The sequence below is a fragment of the Alexandromys fortis genome, unplaced genomic scaffold (genome assembly GCF_014885135.2).
Source record: "Alexandromys fortis isolate MF-2015 unplaced genomic scaffold, M_Fortis_MF-2015_v1.1 scaffold_9, whole genome shotgun sequence".
Taxonomy (NCBI): domain Eukaryota; kingdom Metazoa; phylum Chordata; class Mammalia; order Rodentia; family Cricetidae; genus Alexandromys; species Alexandromys fortis.
The window spans coordinates 11,640,351-11,665,095 of NW_026067892.1; the positions used below are offsets into that span (position 1 = coordinate 11,640,351).

At 44.8% G+C, this 24,745-nt stretch overlaps 1 protein-coding gene across 10 annotated transcripts in view; it reads right to left on the minus strand.

The window, feature by feature from the left end:
- The window catches only part of Fam13c (family with sequence similarity 13 member C), a 183,339-nt gene that overhangs the window by 4,129 nt on the left and 154,465 nt on the right, over positions 1-24,745 (minus strand). For all 10 annotated transcript variants that reach the window (XM_050140337.1, XM_050140371.1, XM_050140355.1 and 7 more), the window contains 5 exons: positions 15,413-15,623; positions 13,710-13,848; positions 8,718-8,799; positions 6,836-7,038; positions 1,133-1,228 (listed from right to left, as the gene is read on the minus strand). In XM_050140337.1, the coding sequence (XP_049996294.1) occupies positions 1,133-1,228; positions 6,836-7,038; positions 8,718-8,799; positions 13,710-13,848; positions 15,413-15,623 (731 nt within the window). The remainder of the gene's footprint in view (positions 1-1,132; positions 1,229-6,835; positions 7,039-8,717; positions 8,800-13,709; positions 13,849-15,412; positions 15,624-24,745) is intronic.

Here is a 24,745-nt window from a genome sequence, read left to right on the forward strand (position 1 = left end):
AGCCCTTGCTCATTTTTGTTAACAACCTGTGGAGCAAAGAGGTATCCATGCTGAGCTACAGTGCTTCCCAAGTTTGTCTATATTTGCTGGTCCAAGGAAGACAGACAGGCATTCGGGATACGGCCCAGGTTGCACTGTGTAGTCAAGTGGGTCCTCCCTTCCCCAGACCTCCTGCACTCCAGCTTCACAGCAGAAATACAGGCTAAAGCAAGATGCACTGTAGACACCTTATCCAAAAATTGTTCCCTCGGACCCAGAGTCCTCGGACCCACAGTCAATACAGAGGATGGTAAGGATGCTCAAGTTTAGAGAGGCCCCTTAGACGGCCAAAGAAGCTATAAGTTACTCTTTAACCTTTCTGATAATTTGACAGCAAAAAAAAAAAAAAAAAAAAGGTTTTCTTGAAATGTAAGAATCATATTCCCCTTTAAACTATTCTTCCTCCTCAAAGGGAACATTTTAGACAGAATTTATCATTCTCCTAACATCCTTTAAAATACAGAATTATAAACATACTTAAGTAGATTCAAATTCATATCCATTTACTTAAATTCATATTTGCTGCTTTTTATACTGATATCTTGAGTAGCTGTTTTGAAACCGACGCAGTGGATGTGTGGTGCTTCTATCTGCCTATAAATTTATTTTTTAAAAATAGCCTCAGTTTCAGTACTTCTACTTATTGAGATAAATTTGCTTATATCTAGTATAGTGTGATCAGATAGAACCAAAAGAACGTCTCCGTATTTCAAAGAATGCACTGCCAGTTTTGTTAACCGCCACACACAGAACGGAGACATTCTGTCTTGCCTAGCTATGTTAAAGATTAATAGTGCCGCCCTGAAACCCATTGTGTTTTTCTGCTCTCCCAAAAGGAAGGCAAAGAAATGGAATTATGTTCAGAGTGGCCCCACGCATGCAAGTTTGGTATGCTCTAGTTCATAGCAGTTCCTGCTAGATCATTGTTAAGCACAGTACTGGGTTAGGGAAGATGACAGAAGCTTGTGGGGTCATAGTATCCACAGCTAGGGAGGCCACTTGGTAACATTTGTGCTGCTAGGACCCAGTGCTAAGCAGCATAGGTGCAAGGTGCCAACCAAGGTTTCCAAATCGTGCAGCCACCTTTACTTACAATCGTTGGGATCAGGGACGGTGTTGACAAGATTTGCTTGATAATCCTGCATCGGTCATACAGAGGCTTTATGAGGTTCTTGTCTTGCTTAGTTACCTGAAAAACATAAACTTAATCTGTATTCTTTTATCGGTCAATAGTCTCCCTGCACCCACCACGTGTTGGGGATCCATCCCAGAACCTGTACAAGCTAGATAAGCACTCTACCACCGAGCTATAGTCCTTTCCCTAAGACAACATTCCAGCAGCTCTCCCCTAACCCCAAAAGTCAGGTTTTGAAACCCCAGAGCATCCCAATGCTTAAACAGCAATGAGTAAAAAGGAAGTCATATTTTGGGGGAGGGGGATTAGGAAAAAATCCCATAAAAATGGGGTGAGTATAGAAAAATGGGCCATAAGGTTTTGTGAACAAGTCTGCAAAACATGAGCAATGGGTTAAAGGTGAAAACCAAGACCGATCACTTTTTCTTCCAAACATCTATGCTATGTGAACGTTTGTGGTTACATTCACAAATACCAGCTATGTGCAGGCCTCCATTATTACACACCAAGGATGGATACTGTCTTACTAGTTAGTTCTCACAAAAACTTTAGTGAATTGAGATAAAACAATTTGAATCCTGGGTTTCCTACCCACACAACAAAGGGGTTAGAGTTTTAGAGTTCCTTCCACGCTGCTCCAAAGACAGACAGGTATTTTTAATTGGCTCACACCTCAACAATGCCAAACCTCTTAGTGTACCAATGCCTTCTGTGCCCATCTGCTGCAGGACCCAGCCCTACACACCACGGGAGCAGGTCACGGTTCACATAAAAATTCAATGTCTCTCTCTACTGCTTATCCACATATCTATCCAAAGCGGCCAAACCCATTTCCTTCCTAGTCCCCCAAGCCCCGCTCCATATATACATATACATATACTGTCCCATGCATTAATCTGCTATATACCCATTACGTACAGCTGTCCCTCTAGTTTTAGACAATGGTTGATACTCATCAGGGCAGGGGACGGGAGGGGAAAATTCACCACTGTCACCCATGGGTCTTTTATGGAAGTTACACACGACAACAGGCTAAATAGCTCTTCCTTCCAGATCTTCCTGAGACTTGAGACAAAATAGCTCCCCGGTGACACTTTTTGATGTTCCATACCCATGGAAGCTACAAGCCACATTGATCCATGCTGATCTTCCTTTTCTATGAACCTTCCTATTCCGCTATCTGGACCTTAACTTTTCTTTGTTATTCTCACCTGCCAAATGAAAACTTACTGAGGCCCAAGATACCACTACATATTTAGCTTCTCACCATTATCTGCCACAACCCTATCCTGATTGTTAAGTGAAAAGAACTCTACTTATTAGTACTCTCTCTGTGTCTCTGTCTCTGTCTCTGTCTCTCTCTCTCTCTTTCTGCTTTGCTTTTCAAGACAGGGTTTCTCTGTGTAACAACTTTGGCTGTCCTGGAATTCACTTTATAGACCAGGCTGGTCTCAACCTCACAGAGATCCACCTTCCCCTGACTCCTGAGTGCTGGGATTAAAGGCCTGTGCCACCATTGCCTATCTATATAGTATTATGCTATATGAATTTATACACAAACCCCAGACTGTAACCTAAGACTCATTGGTATTTTCAAGAGAAAGATAATTTGCTGCAAAGGCCTTTTAGTTTTGGTTCATAACCTTAAGGGCCTTTAATTTTCTAGTCAAATTCACTCTTTAAACATTTTCTTAACATCTTTAGACACAAACGTACACACGCACGTGCATTTGCCAATATGTAATCCATAGGATTTTACTACATTTTAAGAGGAAAGATATAAATATAAGTTCAAAAAACATTAAAATATTATTTCCCTTCAGTACCTCACTGGGATGTATATTCAATAAAAAGCACTGACAAAACAATGTACTTTAACACTGGTCTCTTTTGAAATTTGATTGTGTTTTTTTCTACCTACTATATTCCCCAGACTCTAAGAGAATCCCAGAAGGGAAAAACAATCAGGACATCTGCTTCCAAATTCTATCTTCTAGATAAAAGGTGGAAGCTGAACCCAGGAAGTCTCAACAATATGGCTGCCTAAACAAGACCTGGGCAGTGACGACACTTGTTGATAGGCCAGCATGGATGAGGGGAATCTCATATGGCTCCACCCCAAGATAGAGCTACAGGCGATTAACAAATATTGAGGGAGAATTAGTCTGCTCCCGGGACGGGCCCCCAAATTGGCCAAGTGGTCGACCCTAAAAACATGCATATAAGCAACACTAAATGGACTTGGCATAAGGTGTGTGTGTGTGTGTGTGTGTGTGTGTGTGTGTGTGTTAACTAAGGAAAAGGAGATCATGAGTTTCAGAGGGAGCAGGAGAGAGGCAGGGACATCGTGGGAGGAACTGAGATTGGGGGAGATAATGAGGTGACTATTTTCATAAAAAATAAACTGTTTTAAATACACAAATGCAAAGAAACCTTGAAAAACGAAAATCATCAAGAATGAGAACGCTGCTTTAGAAAATGATCCGCCCCAGATCCTAGATGAAAACCGCAGTGCGCGTACCATCAACTCAGGTCCTCTTAATGCTAGTGCTCTTACTCCTGGATCATTATTGATTAGTCCCCAAAGAGAAACGGGCATGTGATGCCAGCCCACACGTGGGCCTCAGACACACATGGAGAAATGTTGAAGGCCCTTGATTCCTACAACTAAAAACATTATCGCTTCCTGTCCCTCCCTATCCAGAGAGGGAAATGTCAGTGTTTCACTTATCTCCTTGAGAGAAAGCTCATTTGTGGGGATGAAGGGGGGGAGGGGAAATGATTGTATTTCAAGTTGCTGTGCTTTCCTGAGAAAGAGGCCAGGACAGCTGTTCCGTGGGGAAAGAAGCAAACAGATGGATAAATCTGCTCGAGTTTTCTTAAATAACCTCCTGACCAGGGTCAGAGAGAAAACATCTCTTTGTGACAGTTTGAAATGCCAACTTCTCAGGATGCAATGCCACCCCTAAGGATGGGAGCCACATAGGAAGTAAAGAATTTTTAGCATGGCAGAGAGAGCTAGCTGCCAACACATCCGACCAAATTATGTTTGTTCGAGTTCACTTCCTTAACTTCCTCCTCCATTTAACTGAAAAGGGAGGGAGGGATAAACCTTTGGGGTTTATCTGCATACTGACCTGGACAGCAATGCTCATCACCCTTGACAGCTCTCTCTAACTCCTTTATATGGACAACAGTAACTAACAGTAAGCCATATTTTACTCAATGTAATTCCTTTAGTATGTAACTAAAATCAAATGAGAGCATATTTTTGGAGTACAGGTAGCCAGCAACATGCAGAAGTAGAAACAGAAAATAGGTTTGTTTCCAGTGATTAGCAAAAATTCTAACGGGGGAAGAGAAGAAAATGGCTGAGTGACAATATCTGAACTAACCAGGCTATGCTGCAGGGATTCCCATCTTCAGTATGAGCTCTGACTATAACACCAAGGCAACAAATTCCCCTGAAGTCTGGGAGGAGGGGAGAATCACTCGCCACAGAAATTTGAATAGTTAATGTGGTTTGGGTGTATGGCAAGACCAGAAGAAAGTTATCTGTCCACTCAAGCTTTAAGAACCTGCACTTGGCAAGATGAGCTGGCATGCCACGGGTTGTTGAGGAAGTAGGGAACTGGCTAGATGTCCTTTAGTTCCACCGTGGTCTCTGAACTCATTGTTGGTAACCACCCTATACCACCCTATGCCTCCCTCTGGTTACACTTCTCTGGAGCAGTGCCGGAATATGGTATCAAAGCCTGCACATCCCACTACAGACAGCCCCCATCTAAAAGGCCCCGGCTCTATTGTAGAGCTCTTAGGTCTGTTCGTAGTGGCTTCTGACACTCACTAAGCCATTCAATAGATATTTTGCTTAAAGTAAAAGAATTTTGCCATTTTTATGCAAGGATGACTTCTAAACACTCAGGTAGGTCATGACCCATGTGGTAAACCTCCATCTCCAAAAATATTGACACTATGGTTCATAACAAAATTAGTAGCAAAATTAGTGCTGAAGTAGCAATGAAAATAAGGTGGTGGTTGGGTGGGCTGCCACAGCATGAGAACTATATTAAAGGGTTGAAGCAGGAGGAAGGTTGAGACATAACTTCTCTATCTTGATTCACCTGAACTCATAGAACCATCATTTAGATCTTTTTGGAAATGTGTGACTGTCCGTCAATCATCTACTACTATGGTTTGGATATAAAATGTCCCTCCAAAAAGGCTCCTGTGTTGTGTCTTGGTTCCCAGCCAGTGGCTCTGTTGAGAGGTGACTGACTGGATCATGAGGGTAATGGCCTCATCAGTGGATTAATCCACTGATGAATTAATAGCCGAGTAGACTATTCGGAGGTAAGTATAGTCAGAGGATGTTGATGAATCAACCATTGGGATGCTGACAACGGACCAAGATGTTTCTATAGATATGGACAAGATAACTATAAAATACAACCAAGTCTCTTGGAAATACTAATGGCTGGGAAACCTCAGTGTGTACATGTTCACAGAAGTTATCCACTGGCTATCGTCAAAGTCTAGAATGTTGGGGGGCAGGATGGACATATGGGGAGCACAACATACCAGCCAATGACACAACCACCACTGACTTCCCTTTATGACTCAGAACACATTGGTTCTTTTTCACATGTAAGGGTGAAAGGATGATGGAGGTGACTCTGGTCCTATGTGTGCTTGCAGAACACTAGTCCCAGAGTGAAACACTAACAAGGGACATATAGGCCTTCTGAGAGCTTATTAAGACCAGGTCATGTATGGCAGAATAGGGAAAGTGATCATACTTCTCAGTAAGATTTCCTTCCAGAGTCAAATGTCATCCATTTGTTCGTTGGGACATTCACTCAGCAGACGTACATACAGTACCCATTATGGATAGACACCATGATGCTATGAACAATTGATAGTCCTTCTGTGCAAGAAATGTGATGGATTGAGGCAGGAAATAATCTAATTTAGAGGTGACAAGGTGACTGCCGCTCTTACACAGGAAGCAAAGCTCAACCACGTGAGCCTCAGCTTTGATAGGGAAGGGACTCAAGAAAGCTCCCTTGGCCTAAGTGAAATGGAAGCACAGATAAGCAACAAGAGGAGGGATTACCAGGGTAAGTTCTGCTTTTCTTTATAAAATGTAATCTTTCCGGCTAAGCCCCAGGCTTATGTAGCCTAATACCTAACTGACAACTCTATCCAGCTGTCTCCAATTTCAAAACCAAGATGCCTAAAGCTGAAATCTTTAGTCCCAAGATCTATCACTCCCTAGGAACCACAGTTCTCTTCTTAAGACATGAAACCCTGACTTTATGCCTCGCCTTTCTTTATCACACTCCAACATATGGGAAAGGGCCTACCCTGGTGCTTTTCTTTACTGGTAATACAATTATACCCTGGACTTGGGTTTATTTCCTTCTTTGGTGGAGCCCAGAATGCCTCCTCCCATCTTTACCACCTTCCACCAGCACACACCTCCTCCAGAAGCAGCACATCCTAGAATCACACTGCTACATCCTAAGTCACAGCCAGCCATTAACCCTAGGAGCTCAACAGTCTCCTAACGGTGTGACAATGGCGGGGAAGTCCTACTCTGTCAGATGGCCAACACCACGCCCTCGCCGCCACCACCCCTGTGCCGACGTGGTAAGGTACCTTCACGTCATCCTGGGGAGGAGTCTGGTCTCTCCTCTCCATCACCACAGCGTCTGACGTCTCCTCTCCAGAGGAGCTTGGCTCAGGACCCACAGCTTCCAACTTGCCATTCTCTCTGGGCACTGAAGGCTGTTCACAGGGTGGGTTTCTCCGGGGGCTTTTGGGGGTACTCCCTTGTTCTTCTGACAGCTTCAGCTTTAGTTCTACGAGAAATGCCTTGGGTTACCACCAGCAGGAAGGACTCACTGGTCCAATTTAAAACAGAGCTTCTCAGGAATTTCCGCCCAAGGCAGGAGCAATGCTAATGATGACTTCCAGCTGGCGAAGTCAGCCGTAACCATGACCAGTGTATCATAAGCACTCAATCGGCCATGCAGACAGAGCCCTAGAGGCTGGGCTCCCCTGGGGTGAAGGACCTTGAGACAAGAACTCGGGTTTGGACTGCAGCAGACATCGGGAGGAAGACATGGCTCCCTGATTTCCACTCTTGCCCACTGTAGCACCTGAAATTCTATGCGTAGTAGTTTGTGGGTACACATGGTAAAAGCTGTGTATGTAATAAGACTTCTGGAAATGCAGGTGCTTACGTCATGCATGACATACAAAGACCTGAGAAAGCAGAAGAGATGAGGGGCATTGGGAATTCCAGCCCCAATTTGATACACTTCACATTCTTGTCTAATGCTTTTTACCCAGAGATTTAATGTGTGTGTGTGTGTGTGTGTGTGTGTGTTCTGCTATGTGAGGGCAAGGGTCCACAGAGGCCAGAAGGTGACCTCAGAAGTCCCACGAGCTAAAACTGGGTGGCGTCACAATCAGTGCGTAGGTACTAACAACTAAACTGGGGTCTCCTGGAAGAGAAGTAAGCACTCTTAAAACCCGGGACAACTTTCCAGCTCCTAATGTTAGCTTTCAAAATCCAGAGCCCATCTCTTTAACAACATGGCTTTATGCAACCCTAGACAATTAAAAATAAAAATAAAAATAATCTTGGACCTACCATGGAATTGCATTTCAGAACATTACATGGGAAGAGGAAGTCAAATAAGACCATTTATATTGATTTCTAATTATATAATAAAGCTCATTTTCTTTATTTAAAATAGTTTTGTTCTCTGGCTTTGGGTTTTATTTATGTTGTTGTTTGACTCAGTGTCTAACTGTAGTCTATGCTTGCCTGCAAGTTACTATGTAGCCTCTGCCTCAACTTACCAGATACTGAAATAACAGGCATGAGCTTCCACACCAAGTTCTAGCTTGGAGTTTAAACGCTGTGTGTTTTTATAAACACACTACATCATTACAGTTAAATACCATAATTTATTATTCCTTTCCAGTTCTTAATCATGAAACGTCCAGAAATTTGGACCAATGCCCATATATCTAAGTACTGACTTACAGAACAAAAGGAGAAAGAAAATACCTTGTATGAGTGGACAGTGACTGTCCTCAGCATTCATAATACATCATCATCCCAAAAGGGACAAAGGAAGAAGAGGAATAGATGCAGAGCCAGGGAGGCAGGCAAGTCGTCTGCCTGGCTCAATACCTCCAAGTCATAGGACTTTCCCTCCGGGCTTAGCAGGGTCACCTAGGCAGTGCAACTGTGATTGGATGACTTCTTAGGCAACTTCTGCTTCCCACAATCTAGTAACCAGGGAGGTTAGAGCCCCACAGATTGGCTGGGGGTCCCAGGTCTCTCTTGTAAGAGGTTTATTAAGAGGGCCTGAATGATGTTTGGATCCAGGGGCCGTCATCTCAGCTAGAGCCCCAGATGAAGCAGGGAACCAAAGCTCAGGAAGGCCCAGGTGGAAGTGGCTCGCAATGGCCCCGGACTTTATGCTGTGATGACCGGTGGCTGTCTGAGGGAAGAGACACTCACCTTTGAGCTGCTTCCGTCCTCTAGCCAAGTCATTCATCCACTTCAGGACCTCGGGATTCGAAGTCTTGTCTCCGTGTGAGGGCTGCGGGAGGGAAATCCGAAGAGAAGGGGAGTGGTGGTGTTGGGGGGGGGGGNAGTGAAGGAGGGGCGATGGAGGGAGAGGGTGAAAGTGAGGGGGAAAGGAGAGAAAGGAGAAACAGAAGAGGGGGGAAAAGGAAGCCAAAGTGTTAAGCAGCTGCGGCACACGATAACTCGGAGACACGCTGCGGTGGGAGGGGCACGGGGCACGGGGCACGGGGCACGGTGCCAGTGCATGAAACTCTTCCTTCTCTCCTGTCACTCCTCCATGGGCATTATTCTGAAGCATGCCAAGGCACCCAGCATTTCACACATCCTAACCATGCCAGCGCACCCACTGTCCATCCCCTATCACCTCCTAAGGCCACCATAGCCCTTAAGTCACTTCCAGGCCAGACTCTTTGCCTATGGAGATGAACAGTGGCAGTACAGAAATGAATGCTTTCTACTTGGCATGTGGCTCAGGACTGGACCCTCTTAGAAAATACTAACCAATCAGAAGGCTGAGAACTCACCAGTCATGTCCTCAAAGCTCAAGAAAGCAGACCCCCATGGTCTCTGAAGCTTGATAATTGTCCTGAAAGCCAGTCTTACCAGAGAACAGACAGACCTACTTCTAAGCACTGTTTAGACTTCAAGAGCCACTCAACCAGCATTAAAGTGAAACTTAATCATGCAGGTGACGTTGGGCAGATTCTTCAGCTCCTCTGTGCTCTATGGTCTCACATATTAAATATTTGAGGATTGCAGCATCTCCCTCACAGACTTCCTGCATGGGGATCAATATCTACAAAGACCCGTGAACACCTGCAGGTGCACACTGGGCAACACAGAAGCTGCTAGCTCAGACCACAAGTCACTGTCACTAGCTTGGCCTCACTAGCAGCAGACAGTGGTGGCAGTAATATTTCTACCAGGCCTTCAGAGGAGTTCTGAATGTGTCTTCACTGACAAACACATGGAGACTCCGCCAAGCAGATCATTCACTCCTGAATTTCTTGTCAGAGCACAAAGGTGGACTTCCCTCAAAAAGAGAAATCAGTAGCTAAAGGTGGCTCAACACCCTTACCCTCTATGCCACAGATCAGAGTGAGCATCTTTCAGTCAAAGTTACCATGCCAACTTAAAAGCGGGCTGAAGATGGTTTACCCCATCCCCACACACCTGAGACTACACAAGGAACCTGGCTCTGATTCTTGGGTGCCTCCTGCACGTTGGTAACAGGCGAAGTGCCTGCCCTGTCAGCAGCCGGTCCCTGAAGACCCGCTTCACCCAAGTGAGATGAGCAAGTCTTCAGTGACAGGCACGGGATGATGGAAATTACGTTCAATGTCAAAGGCGCGAACAGTGCTCGCGTGACAGCATTAGATATTGCATGAATGCTGTGTTCGCTGTGAGAGTGTGGAATAATTCAGTCACTGATGGGGTGACACAGAAACCCACATCTGAAAATCAAGGTGAAAAGGAAGACTGAAGGAAAATCACAAGGATGCTTTTCCTCAGAAGAGGACGGACGGGGTACTACAACTTCCATGGTGGAGCCCTGAACTGTCAGAACCATGGATAGCGACACATCCCCCCCCCCCCCAAGCCCTCCCTCTGTAAAATAAATAAATAGGGTTTAGCGTTTAGCGTAGCCCCACCTAGGGTCTCCAGAAGGAAGCACTGTGTTAGAACCCTGATAATGTAGTCTAGTACTTTGGGCTTAGTTGTCTTGCTATATTGACAGCCTAAGTTTTACATTTGGTCTCTTGGAACCCTCAGAGGACTCTCTATTCTAAGAACATATCTATGCAGGTAAGCGATATTTCACTGGGGCTACCCCGTACACAGCCAAAGGAATATAGAAAATACACAAAACGCACCAGGGTCTTAAGTCAGTGACCAACAGAACAGTAAGGTTTTCAACACCCTCAGGATGAAGGAGGAATTGGAGACTGAATTTTAGGGCAAAGTACTTGAAAGCCTGAAATCAGTTGCAAAACTGAATTTTCTTCTTAGTTTTCTGCCCTTAGGGAAGCTTCCTTAAGGCTAACTTCAACTTGTGTAGAAGATGGCTCCCAAATCACAGACGTTCCCACACACTCACAGTAGCTTGTCAGATTTCTTTGCGACTGGATAGAAATGTCTAGTGGGCCCCAAAGGTCAGACACTTAGGGATGATTAAGAGGAAGTAGCCAGATACATTATTGCCGAAACTATTGTAGTAGATTCGTACTAAGTCCAAAATGGTTCACAAGACTCTTGAGAAGGACTCCTGACTGGCAATGAAAAGACCTTGGTTGTCCTAACTAGTATCTTCGCTATGTGACTCTTAGAGTTCAGTTCACCTCTCTGGGCTGTTTCTCCAGTCATTGGCTAAGACAAAGTTCAACTTGCTTTGTCCAGTTTTAACACATTCTACTGAAAGTGGACATTTGGATGAACTAGCCCTTTCTAGCCAGGTCCTCATTTGGCAGAGATGGAAAGACCTGTGTATCGGTGGACATCAGAGAAACCAAGAAGCCCAGCAGGAGCTGAGATTCAGAAGTCGCCATAGGAGGATGTTAATACCACAGTCCAATTGATGGGAAGGAAAGCAGGCCTTCCACAGGGCAATTAATTGGCTTGCCAGACCTCTAACCACAGTCTGGACCCTGGCAAACAAGAGGAGTGAGGGGATGCCCTGTTTCCTCATTTCCTAGGATACGTTAAGATGCCGACTTAAGAGGTCAACACTGATAGAGCAATGAGAACTACCTCAACTGATGCTCTAGCTTCTAAATCAGTGGTCCTCACCCTTCCTAACACTGTGACCCTTTAATACGGTTCCTCATGTTGTGGTGACCCCCAGTCATAAAATTATTTTCATTGCTACTTCATAACTGTCATTTTGCTACTATTATGAACCATAATGTAAAATATCTGTGTTTTCTGATGGTCTTAGGCGAACCCTGTGAAAGGATCATTTGACAACCTGCCTGAAGGTTGCTGCCCACAGGTTGAGAACCCTCCGCTCACACACATGTTGGAGTACACATAAGCATATGCATATGATGGTGGGTGTGCACATGTGTGCATATCTGTACATGCATGTGTGTGTGGTGTGAGTGTGAATTATGTGGTGTGATTGTGTGTGTGTGTGCCAGGGTAAGTGTGTGGTGTGTGAGTATATGGGGGGATGAGTTTGCATGTGGTGTGTATGCAGGCATGTGCTGGTGTGTGTGTGTGTGCCAGGGTAAGTGTGTAGTGTGGTGTGTGGGGGGGGGGGGGATATGTGAGTGTGCCAGGGTAAGTGTGTAGTGTGGTGTGTGTGTGTGTGTGTGTGTGTGTGTATGACTGCCTCCTCTCTTGGTTTTAAAGCTTCTCCAGAGAGAGTGAAGGATATCAGAAGAAATTCTCTAACAAAACAGGCAACTGCTGATGACTGTAACAGTTGAGAAAATTAAGCCAGGTGCACAGCTCAGTACAGATTAAATGTGCACAAGCCCTTTCCCTTCCTTCCAAGACAGGGCCTGTCATGTAGCCTGCTTGGTATGGTTCACACACACCGAGAGACTGGTGACACCAACGACCTTCGCTCTCTCTATGGCAAACAGTGTCACACAGGTTCCTCCTGCAGGGTTTGTTTCTGAGTGTCCACGGTGGTAGCAATGACAGGTCTGTCAAACTCCCGCAGATCAAAGGCAGAATGAGCTCCTCCCAGAATATTGGGACTATCAAAGATGGACACTAAGAATCCAACGACACTACCCGAGCCTGCTCATCAAAGACTTCCTGCTCCAAACCTCAAGGAATAACTCACAGCTAGTTAGAAGTCTTCAGTGGGCCTGGGCTTATTCATCTACAAAATAAGAGCTGAGAAAACAGAGACATCCCTCGCATGGACAGAGAGGAGCCATGACTGCCGAATGAAGAGAAGCATCTGTAACATCCGTAGACAGTCTTGAAAGTCAATCCGATTGCATTTCTCCACTTCTTAAAACTCTACTCTCTGAGATGCCACAGCCACGCAGGACAGGAAGGGAAAGGGGGCATCACCCACTCACCACTGTCCCCCAGGACTTATCACAAACTCACAGGAACCTTCCAATTGTGTCTGTTCTGAGAGCTTATTGGGCCTTTAAACATTTCAAGATGTCTGAGAGATTGTTCCCTGCTCTAGTTTACTCTAATAACTAGTGGCTCGGGGCTGCCTGCCAGAGACCCACCAGCTTTGTGCAAGTCTCTGTGGAACTGAATTTTCTCCACCCCATGGTCACGAAGAGAGAAAATAAATATAAGCAACACTTGTCAAGTTGACCCTGGTCTGTAGCTCTATGGTTTCATGTATGAGAAAAGACGAAGCTGTGCTGGCAACTCTGCCAACCCAGCAGAAGGACAGAGGCCTGCTGGGAAAAGAGGGGTCTGCTTGTTCTCATGTGTGACCTGAGCAGGTGCCACCTGAGAAGTGATCACTCATCCACCAGGGCAGGGTGTTCTTTCATGGCAAAAAAAGAAAAAAAAAAAAAAAAAAACAAGATAAAAAAAAAACTGTGTCTCCCATCATTATGTTCTGAAATTAAGGAGTTTCTGCATGTTGGGTCCTTAAGTCCTTATCAGCACACAGGTAAAGTTCAACACTCAGAAGGTTTCAAAACCTAGTGTCTATAAGGATGCTCAGAAAGACTGGGGAAATGAATAATCAAAAGGTTTAAAAGTAAGAGTTGTAGTGAGTTGGATGTATGGAGCAGAGGTCAGTTTCCTACATGTGAGAAAGAGACAGACTAGCCATTAAGCTTAGCTAATGATGGGGTAGGGGGACGGGTGGCCAGTGGGTACAGAGCTGTCCCCCAGCAAGGAGTAGAAGCCAAAGCCAAGGGATGGAGACCCAAGAAAACACACACACACTTGTCTGACACGATCTTCGCTTTCATTAAACCCTGCGGTACTTACCCGATACTTCTTCTCTTGCTCAAATTTTTCTTCAAACTTCCGAATCTTCCTCTTGAGGCTCTGGATCTGCTTCGTGAGCTGTGTAATGGTCTGGGGCTCCTTGCCATCCCCACCACTGCACCGAGAAGAGCTTCGTGGCCTGCATGGTTACAGACAAAGAATATTTCCAGCAGGGGGCTTCCGTAAACATTGCTGCCTAAACTTTGAAGCCAGGAGATGAGAGAATTCCTGAGAGCAGCTCCTTCTGTGACTAGTCTACCAGGAGCTCCCACTCATCCCTTGTGACCTCTGACCACAGCACTTCATTGTGGGCCAGTATCCTTGGGGACTTTTCATATACACAAATGTCAAAATATCGGCAGATGAAATACATTTCTCAAAGCATAGTTAAGGTCAACTTGGGACTCAGACAGCCCAGCTGAGGCTCCTCTTCAACAGCTTGTACAGTCACACCCAATGGCATTTTCAAGCAAGATTTAAATGTGTGGTTAACTAACTATCCTGGCTTAAGAAGAAACCTTTTCAAATGTGTCAAAAGGAATGACCCTCACTCCAGGAAATATTTCCAGGGTCTCACATGACACACAGTTCCCATGCAACTATAATGGCTCATTCAGTCCCTCAGAGCCATCATACATGATCCATCCTATAGGGGCCCAGATGGGATAAACTCAAGAATAGTAGACGTTTTGGAGGAAAAATTAGGGACCTTGAAAGAGAGCAAACTTTAGCCAAGGGAGTCTCCCTTTTAATTACACATCAAAAGTATTTCTGCAAGCTAAAAATGAACACCACATAGTTCCTAGAACTTTCTCCAATCTCAAATGCAAAGGACCATTGCAGAGTGTGTGTGGCCCCCACTTCTGATGCACAAGGAGATGCTGTTAAAATGACCAATGTGGGGGGCACATCTGACACACAGGAAGAAACTGATGAATGACTGAAGTGAGCTGGGTCCAGGAACCACATCTTACAATAACTGATAAAAGACCGGTGTAAGGTGGGGGCAGATCTGACGTATAGATACTGCTATATCTGGTTGCCCATTCAATCTGGGGAGGAATACTTTTCTAGAACCTAACAAGGAGCTGAAGGGGGAACTTTCTAATCTACACTCCATCCACTGCTGGACGTGGGAAGCACACTGGGCTAGTTAAAAACGACACTCTAGAGCTGGGCGGTGGTGGTGCACGTCTTTAATCCCAGCACCCGGGAGGCAGAGAAAGGTGGATCTCTGTGCGTTCAAGGCCAGCCTGGTCTACAAGACCTAGTTCCAGGACAGGCACCAAAACTAGAGAAATCCTGCCTCAAAAAACAAACAAAAACAAAAGGAAGGAAGGAAGGAAGGAAGGAAGGAAGGAAGGAAGGAAGGAAGGAAGGAAGAAAGAAAGAAAGAAAGAAAGAAAGAAAGAAAGAAAGAAAGAAAGAAAAGAAAAGAAAAGAAAAACACTCTAGATGTTTGCATAGACACACACTTCTCAATCTACCCAAAACATCCATAGGTATCTCATAGCCTTTTCTTCCTGAAACCTATGTCAGTACAGAGATGGTATTCCCAACTGAAGAGGGAGAACCCTGCTTTATCACAGGATCTCATGGCTGTATTCCACATCTGCCCTATTTTGGAGCCAAATCTCACTGAGTTTTATGAATGTCTTTGGAAAACTTCATGCAATAAAGACAGTCAAAGTGGGCTTTCTTACATCATAAATTGCTGGCTGCTGGGTGGAGACGGGGCTGACTCGGGGTCCAGGTTGAACCTCTGACTTTGGCTAAAGATGGAGCACCGCGGTGACAGCAGCGGGTTATCACCGTCGGTGATATGATAGAGCAGCCTGCTGGTGCCTGTTGACTGGAGGTCTTCGGGTGGACCATCGGCGTCACTCTGTGCATCTTTATGAGTTGCCATGGGGTCTGGGGAAACAAGATGAGAGATCAAGACAAAAGTGACAGAGAGCCTTAGGCTGTCACGTTCCTAAATAAAGATGATAACATCAGTGATAACGGTGTGTATCTGCCATGGCTCCATTCTGGAGCTATAAAAATCTTTCAAAACACTGTTGCGTTTGTTTCCACAAAAGCTGGATAGAAAATAGTACAAGGCCACCAACAAGGATGTTGGAAGACTATTTCAGAATGGGTTATCCAAGCGAGCACCACGCAAAGATCTCATTTCCTATCATTTGCATGAGTCAGAGGGGACACTGAAAAAGCTGACTGAATAAGATAGAATTTGGACAAAAGATACAGATTGTGTGGAAAAGGAGGGCTAACAGAATTATTTGTCAGGACAGGAGTGGAGGGGAGGAAGTAGGAAGAGAGGAAGGAAAGAGAGAAAGAGGGATGAGGAGTCAGTCTCTAAAATGAGGACTTAACCAACATGCACGATGCACAGAATTTGCCCAACAGAAACCACAGAGTTCAGAACACAGTAGCAATGCCCCTGGGCCAGCAAGATGGATGAGTGGGTAAACACTAAGCCTGAATGAGCTGTGTTCAATCACTGGGACCCACATGATTGAAGAAGAAAACCAACTCCAACAAGCTATTCTCTAATCTCACACATATATGGACGACATTATCTGCACACACACACACAGATATGCACAGTAAAATAAAATCTAAAAACAAGGAGAAGGAGAGGAGGAGGACAATAATGGGAAGGAGGGAGGGCAGGAAGGAGGGAGGGAGGGAAAGAGGGAGGGGGGTAAGGAGGAAGGAAGGGAAGGAGGGAGGAAAGAAAGAAGGCAGGCAGGCTAAGAGAAAAACCAGAGGTTACAAAGTAACTCCAAAATGCAGACTTTGTTCTGCTTCCAAAATATTATGTAACACTCTATTTCATAAACCAAAACTACAAACACAGTAGTTTTGTGTTTATGTTTAGAGTATGGCCACAGGGGGCCAGCTCTAGGCCCTGATTCTCCGTGTGAACTTCTCCCCCTTCCCTAAGGTAGCTCTTTTGTTCCCCCAGTTCCAGTCCAGATGTCAGTTTCCCCTGTGCTAACAGGGAAATGAAAGGTAGATGGGTCACTGAAACACTTGAGGCCAGCCTCAAGCTCAGAGAGCCACCGGTAGACATGCCAGCAGAGGGTCACTGAAACACTTGAGGCCAGCCTCAAGCTCAGAGAGCCACCTCCCTCTGCCTCCTAAGTGTTGGGATTAGAGGTGTGGGCCACCATACCCAGAGCAGGTGTTTTTTTTTTTTTTTAATTTAATCATTTGAGGTGGGAATACATACCTTAATCCAGACCTGTTAAGGGGGAAAGACACACTAATTTGAGTCACCTATATAAAGGACATGGCAGAAGGAAGCATCCTCCCTTTGACTAATTGTTCTCATTTTCGCTTACAAATCCATTCCTTCACTAGTTTTAGAGCCTACTTCTTCAGGATTCTGGAATATAGTAAAGACCAGCTGAGACATCCAGCCATATGCACTGAAAACGAATGGATTCTTGGAAATTCCATTGGTAGACAGCCATTGTTGGATTAGCTAGACCACAGACTATAAAACCCATTTATATGTATGTGTGTGTGTATGAGTGTGTGGTTGTGTGTGATGTGCAGGTATGTATATACGTATATGTGTGTATAATTATATACATGGTATTTGTATTATACACACACACATATATAAAGACCACAATCTAGAAAGATAATAATACTGGTGATTTGGTAGAGCCTTAGTTCCTGTCCAACATTACCATTTGAATTGAGTGAAGCACAATTAGTAAAACTCAGAGAGAGAGAGATTGGGGTTCAACCCGAAGATCTGAAAAGCAAAGCAGCCCGTCACTGGATTTTACTTCAGCCTAAGTCTGAAATGGTGATCCTGCCTCTAGGAATCTCAGAATAAGACTGCTAAGAATATCCAGAGCTGTTTCCTCCCATCGTATAAACCTCTCTAGGGCTGGGATTAAAAGCATGCACCACTGTGATTAAAAACCTGGTTTCTATGGCAAATAGTGTGGCTACTAGGATTAAAGGTGTGTATTACCAATACCTGGTCTGTAAGGGTGACAACTGGGGCTGTTTTACTCTCAGGTCTTCAGGCAGGCTTTATTTATTAAAATATAATTGAAATACCACTATACTTGAGAACAAGTTTAATTAAATCAGTTGGCAAGTATATTTGCGTGTATACTTGTGTAGACAGATTCACTGAGCTCTCTGCTCAAAACAGACCATGGCAGAGCTGCCATCTGGGAACAGAGCTGGCAGCCTCTTCCAATCCCACAGGGAGAAGTGTGTGGCCACCTTGAACTTGGTGGCTTTTCGAGGATCCTGAGGACAGAATGTTTGTCTCTTCCAAAGGAAGAGGGAGCTTGCCAGGGCCCGTGGCATGAAATGTCATGGTGGAGAGGAAGGTGCCAGGAGCCAAGAGTCTGGTAAGTCTATACTGTGTGTGTGGGGGGATTCTGCCAGTTTTGTGGCTTCCTTCTGTTTCCTTGTATCAGCCATGCGGAGCTGTGGAAAGACATACAGAGGAGATCTGCTCTACCAGCCAGCAATGCTGGAACCCCACTGACAAACGGTCAAAGGATGGACCTCATGCTAAGCGCTCATGAAACCAGGAATTCTTCTTTGCAATTTCCAAAATCTCTAATACAAATGTACCTTAAACTTTAGAAAAAGAAACCCCGAATTAACGTAAAACATGAGGCACGGGGTTCCTAGAAGATGAAGAGGAAGGCATCTTAGCCTGTCCGAACAACCCAACAAAGAAGTCCTGTGGGAATCCTAAGTGCTTATGAGAACGAGCCACAGACAAGAGTCTTGTGACCTCAGTTCCTTCGAAACGTGGCATTGTTCTTGGAATGTGTTTCCAAGCTCCTCCCACTAGTGGACAGAAGGGAGTTCACTTCAGATTCCTCATTATTGATTGTTGCTGTTATTCAACTGAATGTTCCTCTATGGGAAAACATGGTTTTGCCACGTGGGGCTTATCTTGCTGATTATACACAGCTTGAACACATGAAAACTTTATTTATGTGGCCTTTCTTAACCCTCAGAGTATAAACTGTCTGAGGCCCTGAATAAAGTTGGTCATTGCCAAAGACTTAAGTCCACCTCATTGATGGGCTCCATCCCCGCTGGTCCCACCTCTTCTAGAGGGGTGACATTAGGTACAACAGAGCAGACATTGTTAGTGTGACTCCTAGGTCTTTCACCGGTTAACAGAAACAGACTACAAAGAAGTTTTAACATATTGTGTGTGTATGTGCGCGCATGCGTGTGTGACTGTGAGTGTGTGTGTGGCCCCCACATATGTGGCATGCAGGAGTCAGAGTATCATTTTCCAAAGTTGTTCATCTCTTTCCATAATGTGAGTCCTGGGGGTCAAGCTCATGTGGCCAGGCTTGGCGGAAAGCACTTTGACTCTTCGACTCAAAAAAGGAAATTTTAACATTTGGTTTCTTCACCTACTGAATGAGGAAGCTAATGATGCCTTCCTCACAAGGCTAAGAGAGGATGACCTTAAGTCACATCCTAATAAACTTCTAGCATATCCATGCAACCTACGTTTTATATGGTGTGTGTGTATGTGTGTGTGTGTGTGTGTGTGTGTGTATACGATTGCAACTAAGTTTTTAAATCTTCAATTTAATCGGGAGAATTATGTCAAAGAAGTTGTTCGTCTGAATGGCTACCCATACCTATTAAACTAATCAACATTAAAATAAATTCATCTTAAACTTCCCAGTGCTGAGCTAGGGATGCGCTTGAGGGCCAGACATTGGACTAGCATAAGCCCTGAGCTCAGTGTTAAAAATCTCCAAAACAAACCCAAAGTTTGTCCACGCATCCTTAGTGAGACATTAGGAGAAGGCATATAAATCTGATATGTGATCTCCCTGAGAACTGTTATTTTAATAGTTATTATAAAATAAGGAAGGTAACTATTATTCTGAGACGCTCCTAGGAGCATCTATAGGGTACACGGTGAGAGCTGTCAATCAATTTATGCCTCGACATCTTGGACCTCCCAGCAGTGCTTAATTTCAAAGAACACTGAGTGTTTGTAGAATGACTCACTATGTCTTAACACTTGTTCTGGGAGTTTTGCACACAGGCAGTCGTGTGAGACTAGTTTTCAGTTCAATAGGGAAGGTGTAGAGCTAGGCTGACCCATCTGGGGGGCGGTGCAGGAGGGGCGGACTCCGACCCCATTCCTCAAGCAGAGGATGACACATTTCTGTTGCTGCAAGCTGAAGTGTCTCTGGCAGCCCACTCGCTGCCCAGCAGGGAAGACAGAGCAGAGAAATAATTACCTCCAGGAGATGGAGACCAGGAGACTACTTCTGCTCTGGCTACAACCCCAGGCAGAAGCAGCTGTTACGTTACAGTGAGTCAGTCAGATTCAAAAATATATCTTCCTAATGTGGATTTTTAAAATCAACTCGAACGCTAAATAAATCTCCGCAAAAGCCTGAGAGGGCTCACTCAGATCTGGCAGAACAGTCCATGAGCCAGGGGCTTGTAGACTCACTGATTTCACTCTTGGGTTTGCCACGGTGGTGGGCTCACAGGTAACATTCAGATACAGTCCAAGGGCCAAACACCAGCCTTGGCTGGTTTGGGGAGTGAAAGGAGCCTAAAGTGTGTCCACGAACTTGGTGATTTCTAAGCCTAAGAGTTCTGGTCCTGGCAGTCTCAAAACAGACCATATGGGGAGGGGGAAGTACTGTCAACCCACAGAAGGAGGGCTATGGAAACAAACCCAACGTTCACAGTTACCTTCATCTGTCAACTTGATACCAACCTAAAGTCACTTGGGAAGAGAGAACTTTAACTGATGTATTTACTGAGCCAGGTGAAAATGGCCTACGGATACATCTCTGAGGCATTCTCATTGATAACTGATGGAGGGGGACCCAGCCCACCATCCCCAGGCAGGTGTGGCTGAGTTGTATAAGAGAAGTAGCTCGACATGATGTTGGAAAATCAAGCCAGACAGCAGCATCTGGAGAGCAACGCTCTTCCACACCCCCTGCTTCAATTCTGGGCTCCTGCCCTGGCTTCCCCCATGATGGGCTGTAAAAGCCTAAGGTGAAATCAACCTTTCTCTCCCCAGGGTGGTTTCTGGTCAGCATTTTATCACAGCACCCGAAAGCAAACTAGGGCACCAACCCAAAATATCTGGTGGATTTTGTTGGCTTTCACTGTAAGCATGCAGTACCGGAGCTTCTAAAGGAGCTAACAGGGCGGCGGGGAGGCAGGAGAGAGAACGGGGTAAACCTAGAGTCATCCCAATCTAACAGCTGCTGCAGAACAGGCGGACTTCCTTGATTAAGAGACCAATGAGGACAGAGGAAGGTATCTCCATGCCAAGGTGGCCAGGAGCAGCAGAGCAGATGAAAGGAATTCTGAGTTGGGCTAGCAGGTTAAAGAACTAGCTGCCAATTTGGCTTATAGGACTCACGTTCTTTTCCCTTCTAAAGGGTAGCCGTAGAAACCACCTAAGACAGGGACATGGCCATCTATACATTTTGAAACGCTTCCTTTGGTGAGCAAAAGGTCAAAATAACACTGCCTTCTTTGAACGCTAAGAAGATCATTATAAAATCACAGGGGGGAAAATTAGCAGAACTCATAGAGCCAGGTGACGTCATGGGCAGAGCGCAGGCTAGATTTTATTGCAGCAAATGTAGTTTCGACTTTAATAGTGGTGATTATCCAGCCATCTGCTCCATAGATGCTTGCCGTTATAGACAGTCTCTGCTTCAGGAAACTAGTAAGATGTCAATCATTCAAGACTCTCGAGGAGACCTGCAAAAGGAACTGGGAACTTTGCTCCCACACCCTGGAAATAGTAGAATGATGAGACAGTCGGTATTTAAAGACAAAGGCAATCATCGTGAGGTGGAACTCATGAAAATAAATTCTGAGTTGGGAGAGAATGCCCACGTGTTAAATAATGATAGCTAGGCTATAGAGAAAGCTTTGTGGGCAAAGGCATGTGTTGCTAAGTCTAAAAACCTGAATCCAGTCCCCAGGAACTACATTGAAAGAGAATATATTCCTGATAAGTTCCCCTCTGACCTCCACAAGTTCATAAAGACATCTATGTGCACACACACACACACACAGACACACACACACCCCAAAGTAATTTAGCTTAAAAGTTAAAAATAATAGCTAACATTTCTTAAATATTCACCATGATTGATATAAGGAGTGTTTCCCATGTATTAATCTATGTAACTTTACAACAAAACTCAGAATAGCGCCTCTTCTGCTATTTTAAAGAAAAGGAAACTGAGGCACGGAAGATTAAAAAGACTGTGCAAGGTCACCAAATGAGTTCATGAAGAGGTTACTCGGGGCTATTATTTCAGAACAAAGCTGAACAATACACAATACAACAAACACATCTGGCCTTTCGAGAAGGTTATGGCCGAAATTTCAACCAAGGTTATTTAAAAACAAAACCAAATAACTGGGTCATGTTTTGTGATGAATGCAAACTCTCTTGACATATGTAGCAAAGGGCAAAGTTGAATTAATATCTTTATGACAGACATGTTGATACCAACGCTTGCAAACAGATTCTAGATTAATCTTATTTTACATTTTTAAAACGGCCTTTAAGAATGTAGCAGTAAGTGTGAGTTTGTAGGTGCTGTTTTTTTTTTAAATATGTATATGGCTGTCTTACTTAATGGATGCCACATATGTTTTTGGTGCCCAGGGAGGCCAGGAAAAGGCATGGAATCTCCTAAAACTGGAGTTACAGGCAGTTGTGAGCCACCATATCGGTACTGGGAATTGAACCAGGATCCTGCGGGAGAGCAGTCCGTGCTCTTAACTGCTGAGCTATCTCTCCAGCCACAGCTAAGGAGCATTTTCAATGACTGACACACCAAACAGCCTCAGGTCAAGGTCTCAAACCGTGGGAGGCACCACAATGGCAGATGACTCGCAGTGTGGGCCAGTGGGTGATGGAGCCGGAGGGAACTGACCCATCTGCTCTCAACATGTAATAAGCACTGAGTTATTAGCTTGATGGGAAGCAGACTTCTGAATTCTCACAGAATACACAGCTACGACAGGACGGCTGAGACAGTGACCCACACCAGCAAGAATGGCTTGGAAAACGATCCTAAAGGTATCATTTCGTTAAAAATAAAAGTTTTATGCCCATAGTTTAAAAAACATTAGTTTTTTTTTTAACTGATACCATTGTAGCTTTCCACGCTGTTATGAGAATTGAGGATGGGGTCCCCTGTTCATTCCATCCTGTCCCACACCCATGAATGATAACATTTGGCAGAATTAAACCACCTCTGTTCATATTCGTGCAGAACGTTCTATCTTTAATACAGCAGAAATCAAACAGCGTACTCAAGAAAGCCACAAGGAAGTGCCTGCGGGCAGCCCCGATCAGAGAAGCTAAAATGATTGTGGGGACAATGAACTAAAATAGACGAATTAAGCACAAATCTGGGTCTTGACGCTTCCACCCAAGAATAGATTTAGGCGGTCAGTTTCAAAACAAAGCAGTTATAGGAAGTGCACACAGGCTACCAACTTAATTTCAAGATCGAGAACATTTGAAATATGAGGGCTTAGCTGGCAAATGCTAGCGGAGAAGAGCTGTCCCAGACTGTCCTCTTTGTGCCCGATCCCCACCTGTGGCACCTGCAGCAAGTTGCACTGCCTCTCCACAGTTATCTCCTCCTCTTTAACCCAGGGATCATGATGAAACCAGCCTCACTTGGCTATTGAGAGGAAAAGACGGAAAAATCCATTCACCCATTGGAAGCAAGCGAAGAGACCACGGGTAGTCCTTGTTGCTGCTATTCACTCAAATTCTCTATGGCATGCTTCCAAGCCTGAGCCTTGGCCTGGGGAGCTGGCAGTTCTCTGTCAGAGAGGGCATTATAGACTATGTAGCAGGAATCCCTGACCTGCAGCCAGGAGTACACCCACCCACCCCAGTTGTGACCGGCAAATCCATCTCCAGTGTTGCCAAAATGTGTCCAACACAGGCCACACGACATAGAGCCCAGCTGAAAGGTCAGCTGAAGACAAATGAATTAGTGCTACCTTTCACAGCAGTGGCCATCGCTTTTAGCTTCAAGCAGCTGGTGGTACCTTCTGAGAAGATCAAAGGCTCGGCTCTGAGGGACGGTTCAGTGGTTAAGAGCATCTCACTGTTCTTACAGAGGACCCAAGTTCAGTTCCCTACACCAACATGGCAGCCTCACAAGCTGTGTAACTCCAGTTCCAGAAGACCCAAGACCCTCTTCTGTCCTCCATAGGCACTGCACACATGGTGCACATACATACATACAGGCAAAATACTCATAAACATAAAAATATATTTTATATACTATATTATATATAACAAAACATATAAAAATGCCAGGCAGTAGTGGCTCACGTCTTTAATCCCAGCACTTGGGAGGCAGAGACAGTTTGATCTCTGAGTTTGAGATCAGCCTGCTTTACAGAGCAAGTTCCAGGACAAAACTGTCACACAGAGAAACCTTGCCTCAAATAAACAAAATAACAATAACAATAATTAATCTTAAAATATAAAAGGTTCGAGAAAGGGTTGCAAGTGTCTATAAACACGCAAAAGTCCATGCAGTTCTATGTAATCATATACGTGACAAAGCATTTAAGAGGCATTTGGGGGATCATAAGAGCTCCTGAGGTTGGAATGATAGAGACCCTCTCTAACCCAACCCTCATAGCCTATCTGAAGCTGGCCCTCAGACAGAGAAAAGAACAAGTCGTATGAATGATGAAGGTCACCTACTGGGACACCTGAGATATTTTTCTGTTCTACAAATCCAACTATAAGCTGCACCTGCAACAAGAACATATTTCGTGACACCCTGCTACGGTGCCGAGTTCAAGGCAGCTTGTCCAGCATCTAGCGCCATCTCTACAGTTTAATTTTGCATTCTGAAGTGTGTAACCCTGTCATATAGCGATTCACTGAAAATTCCAAGCAATTTGCAACTCTGGTCAAGAACAGTGTCTCGAAGAAGAAATGGAAGACAGTGTTTGCTTTGACTCAGACA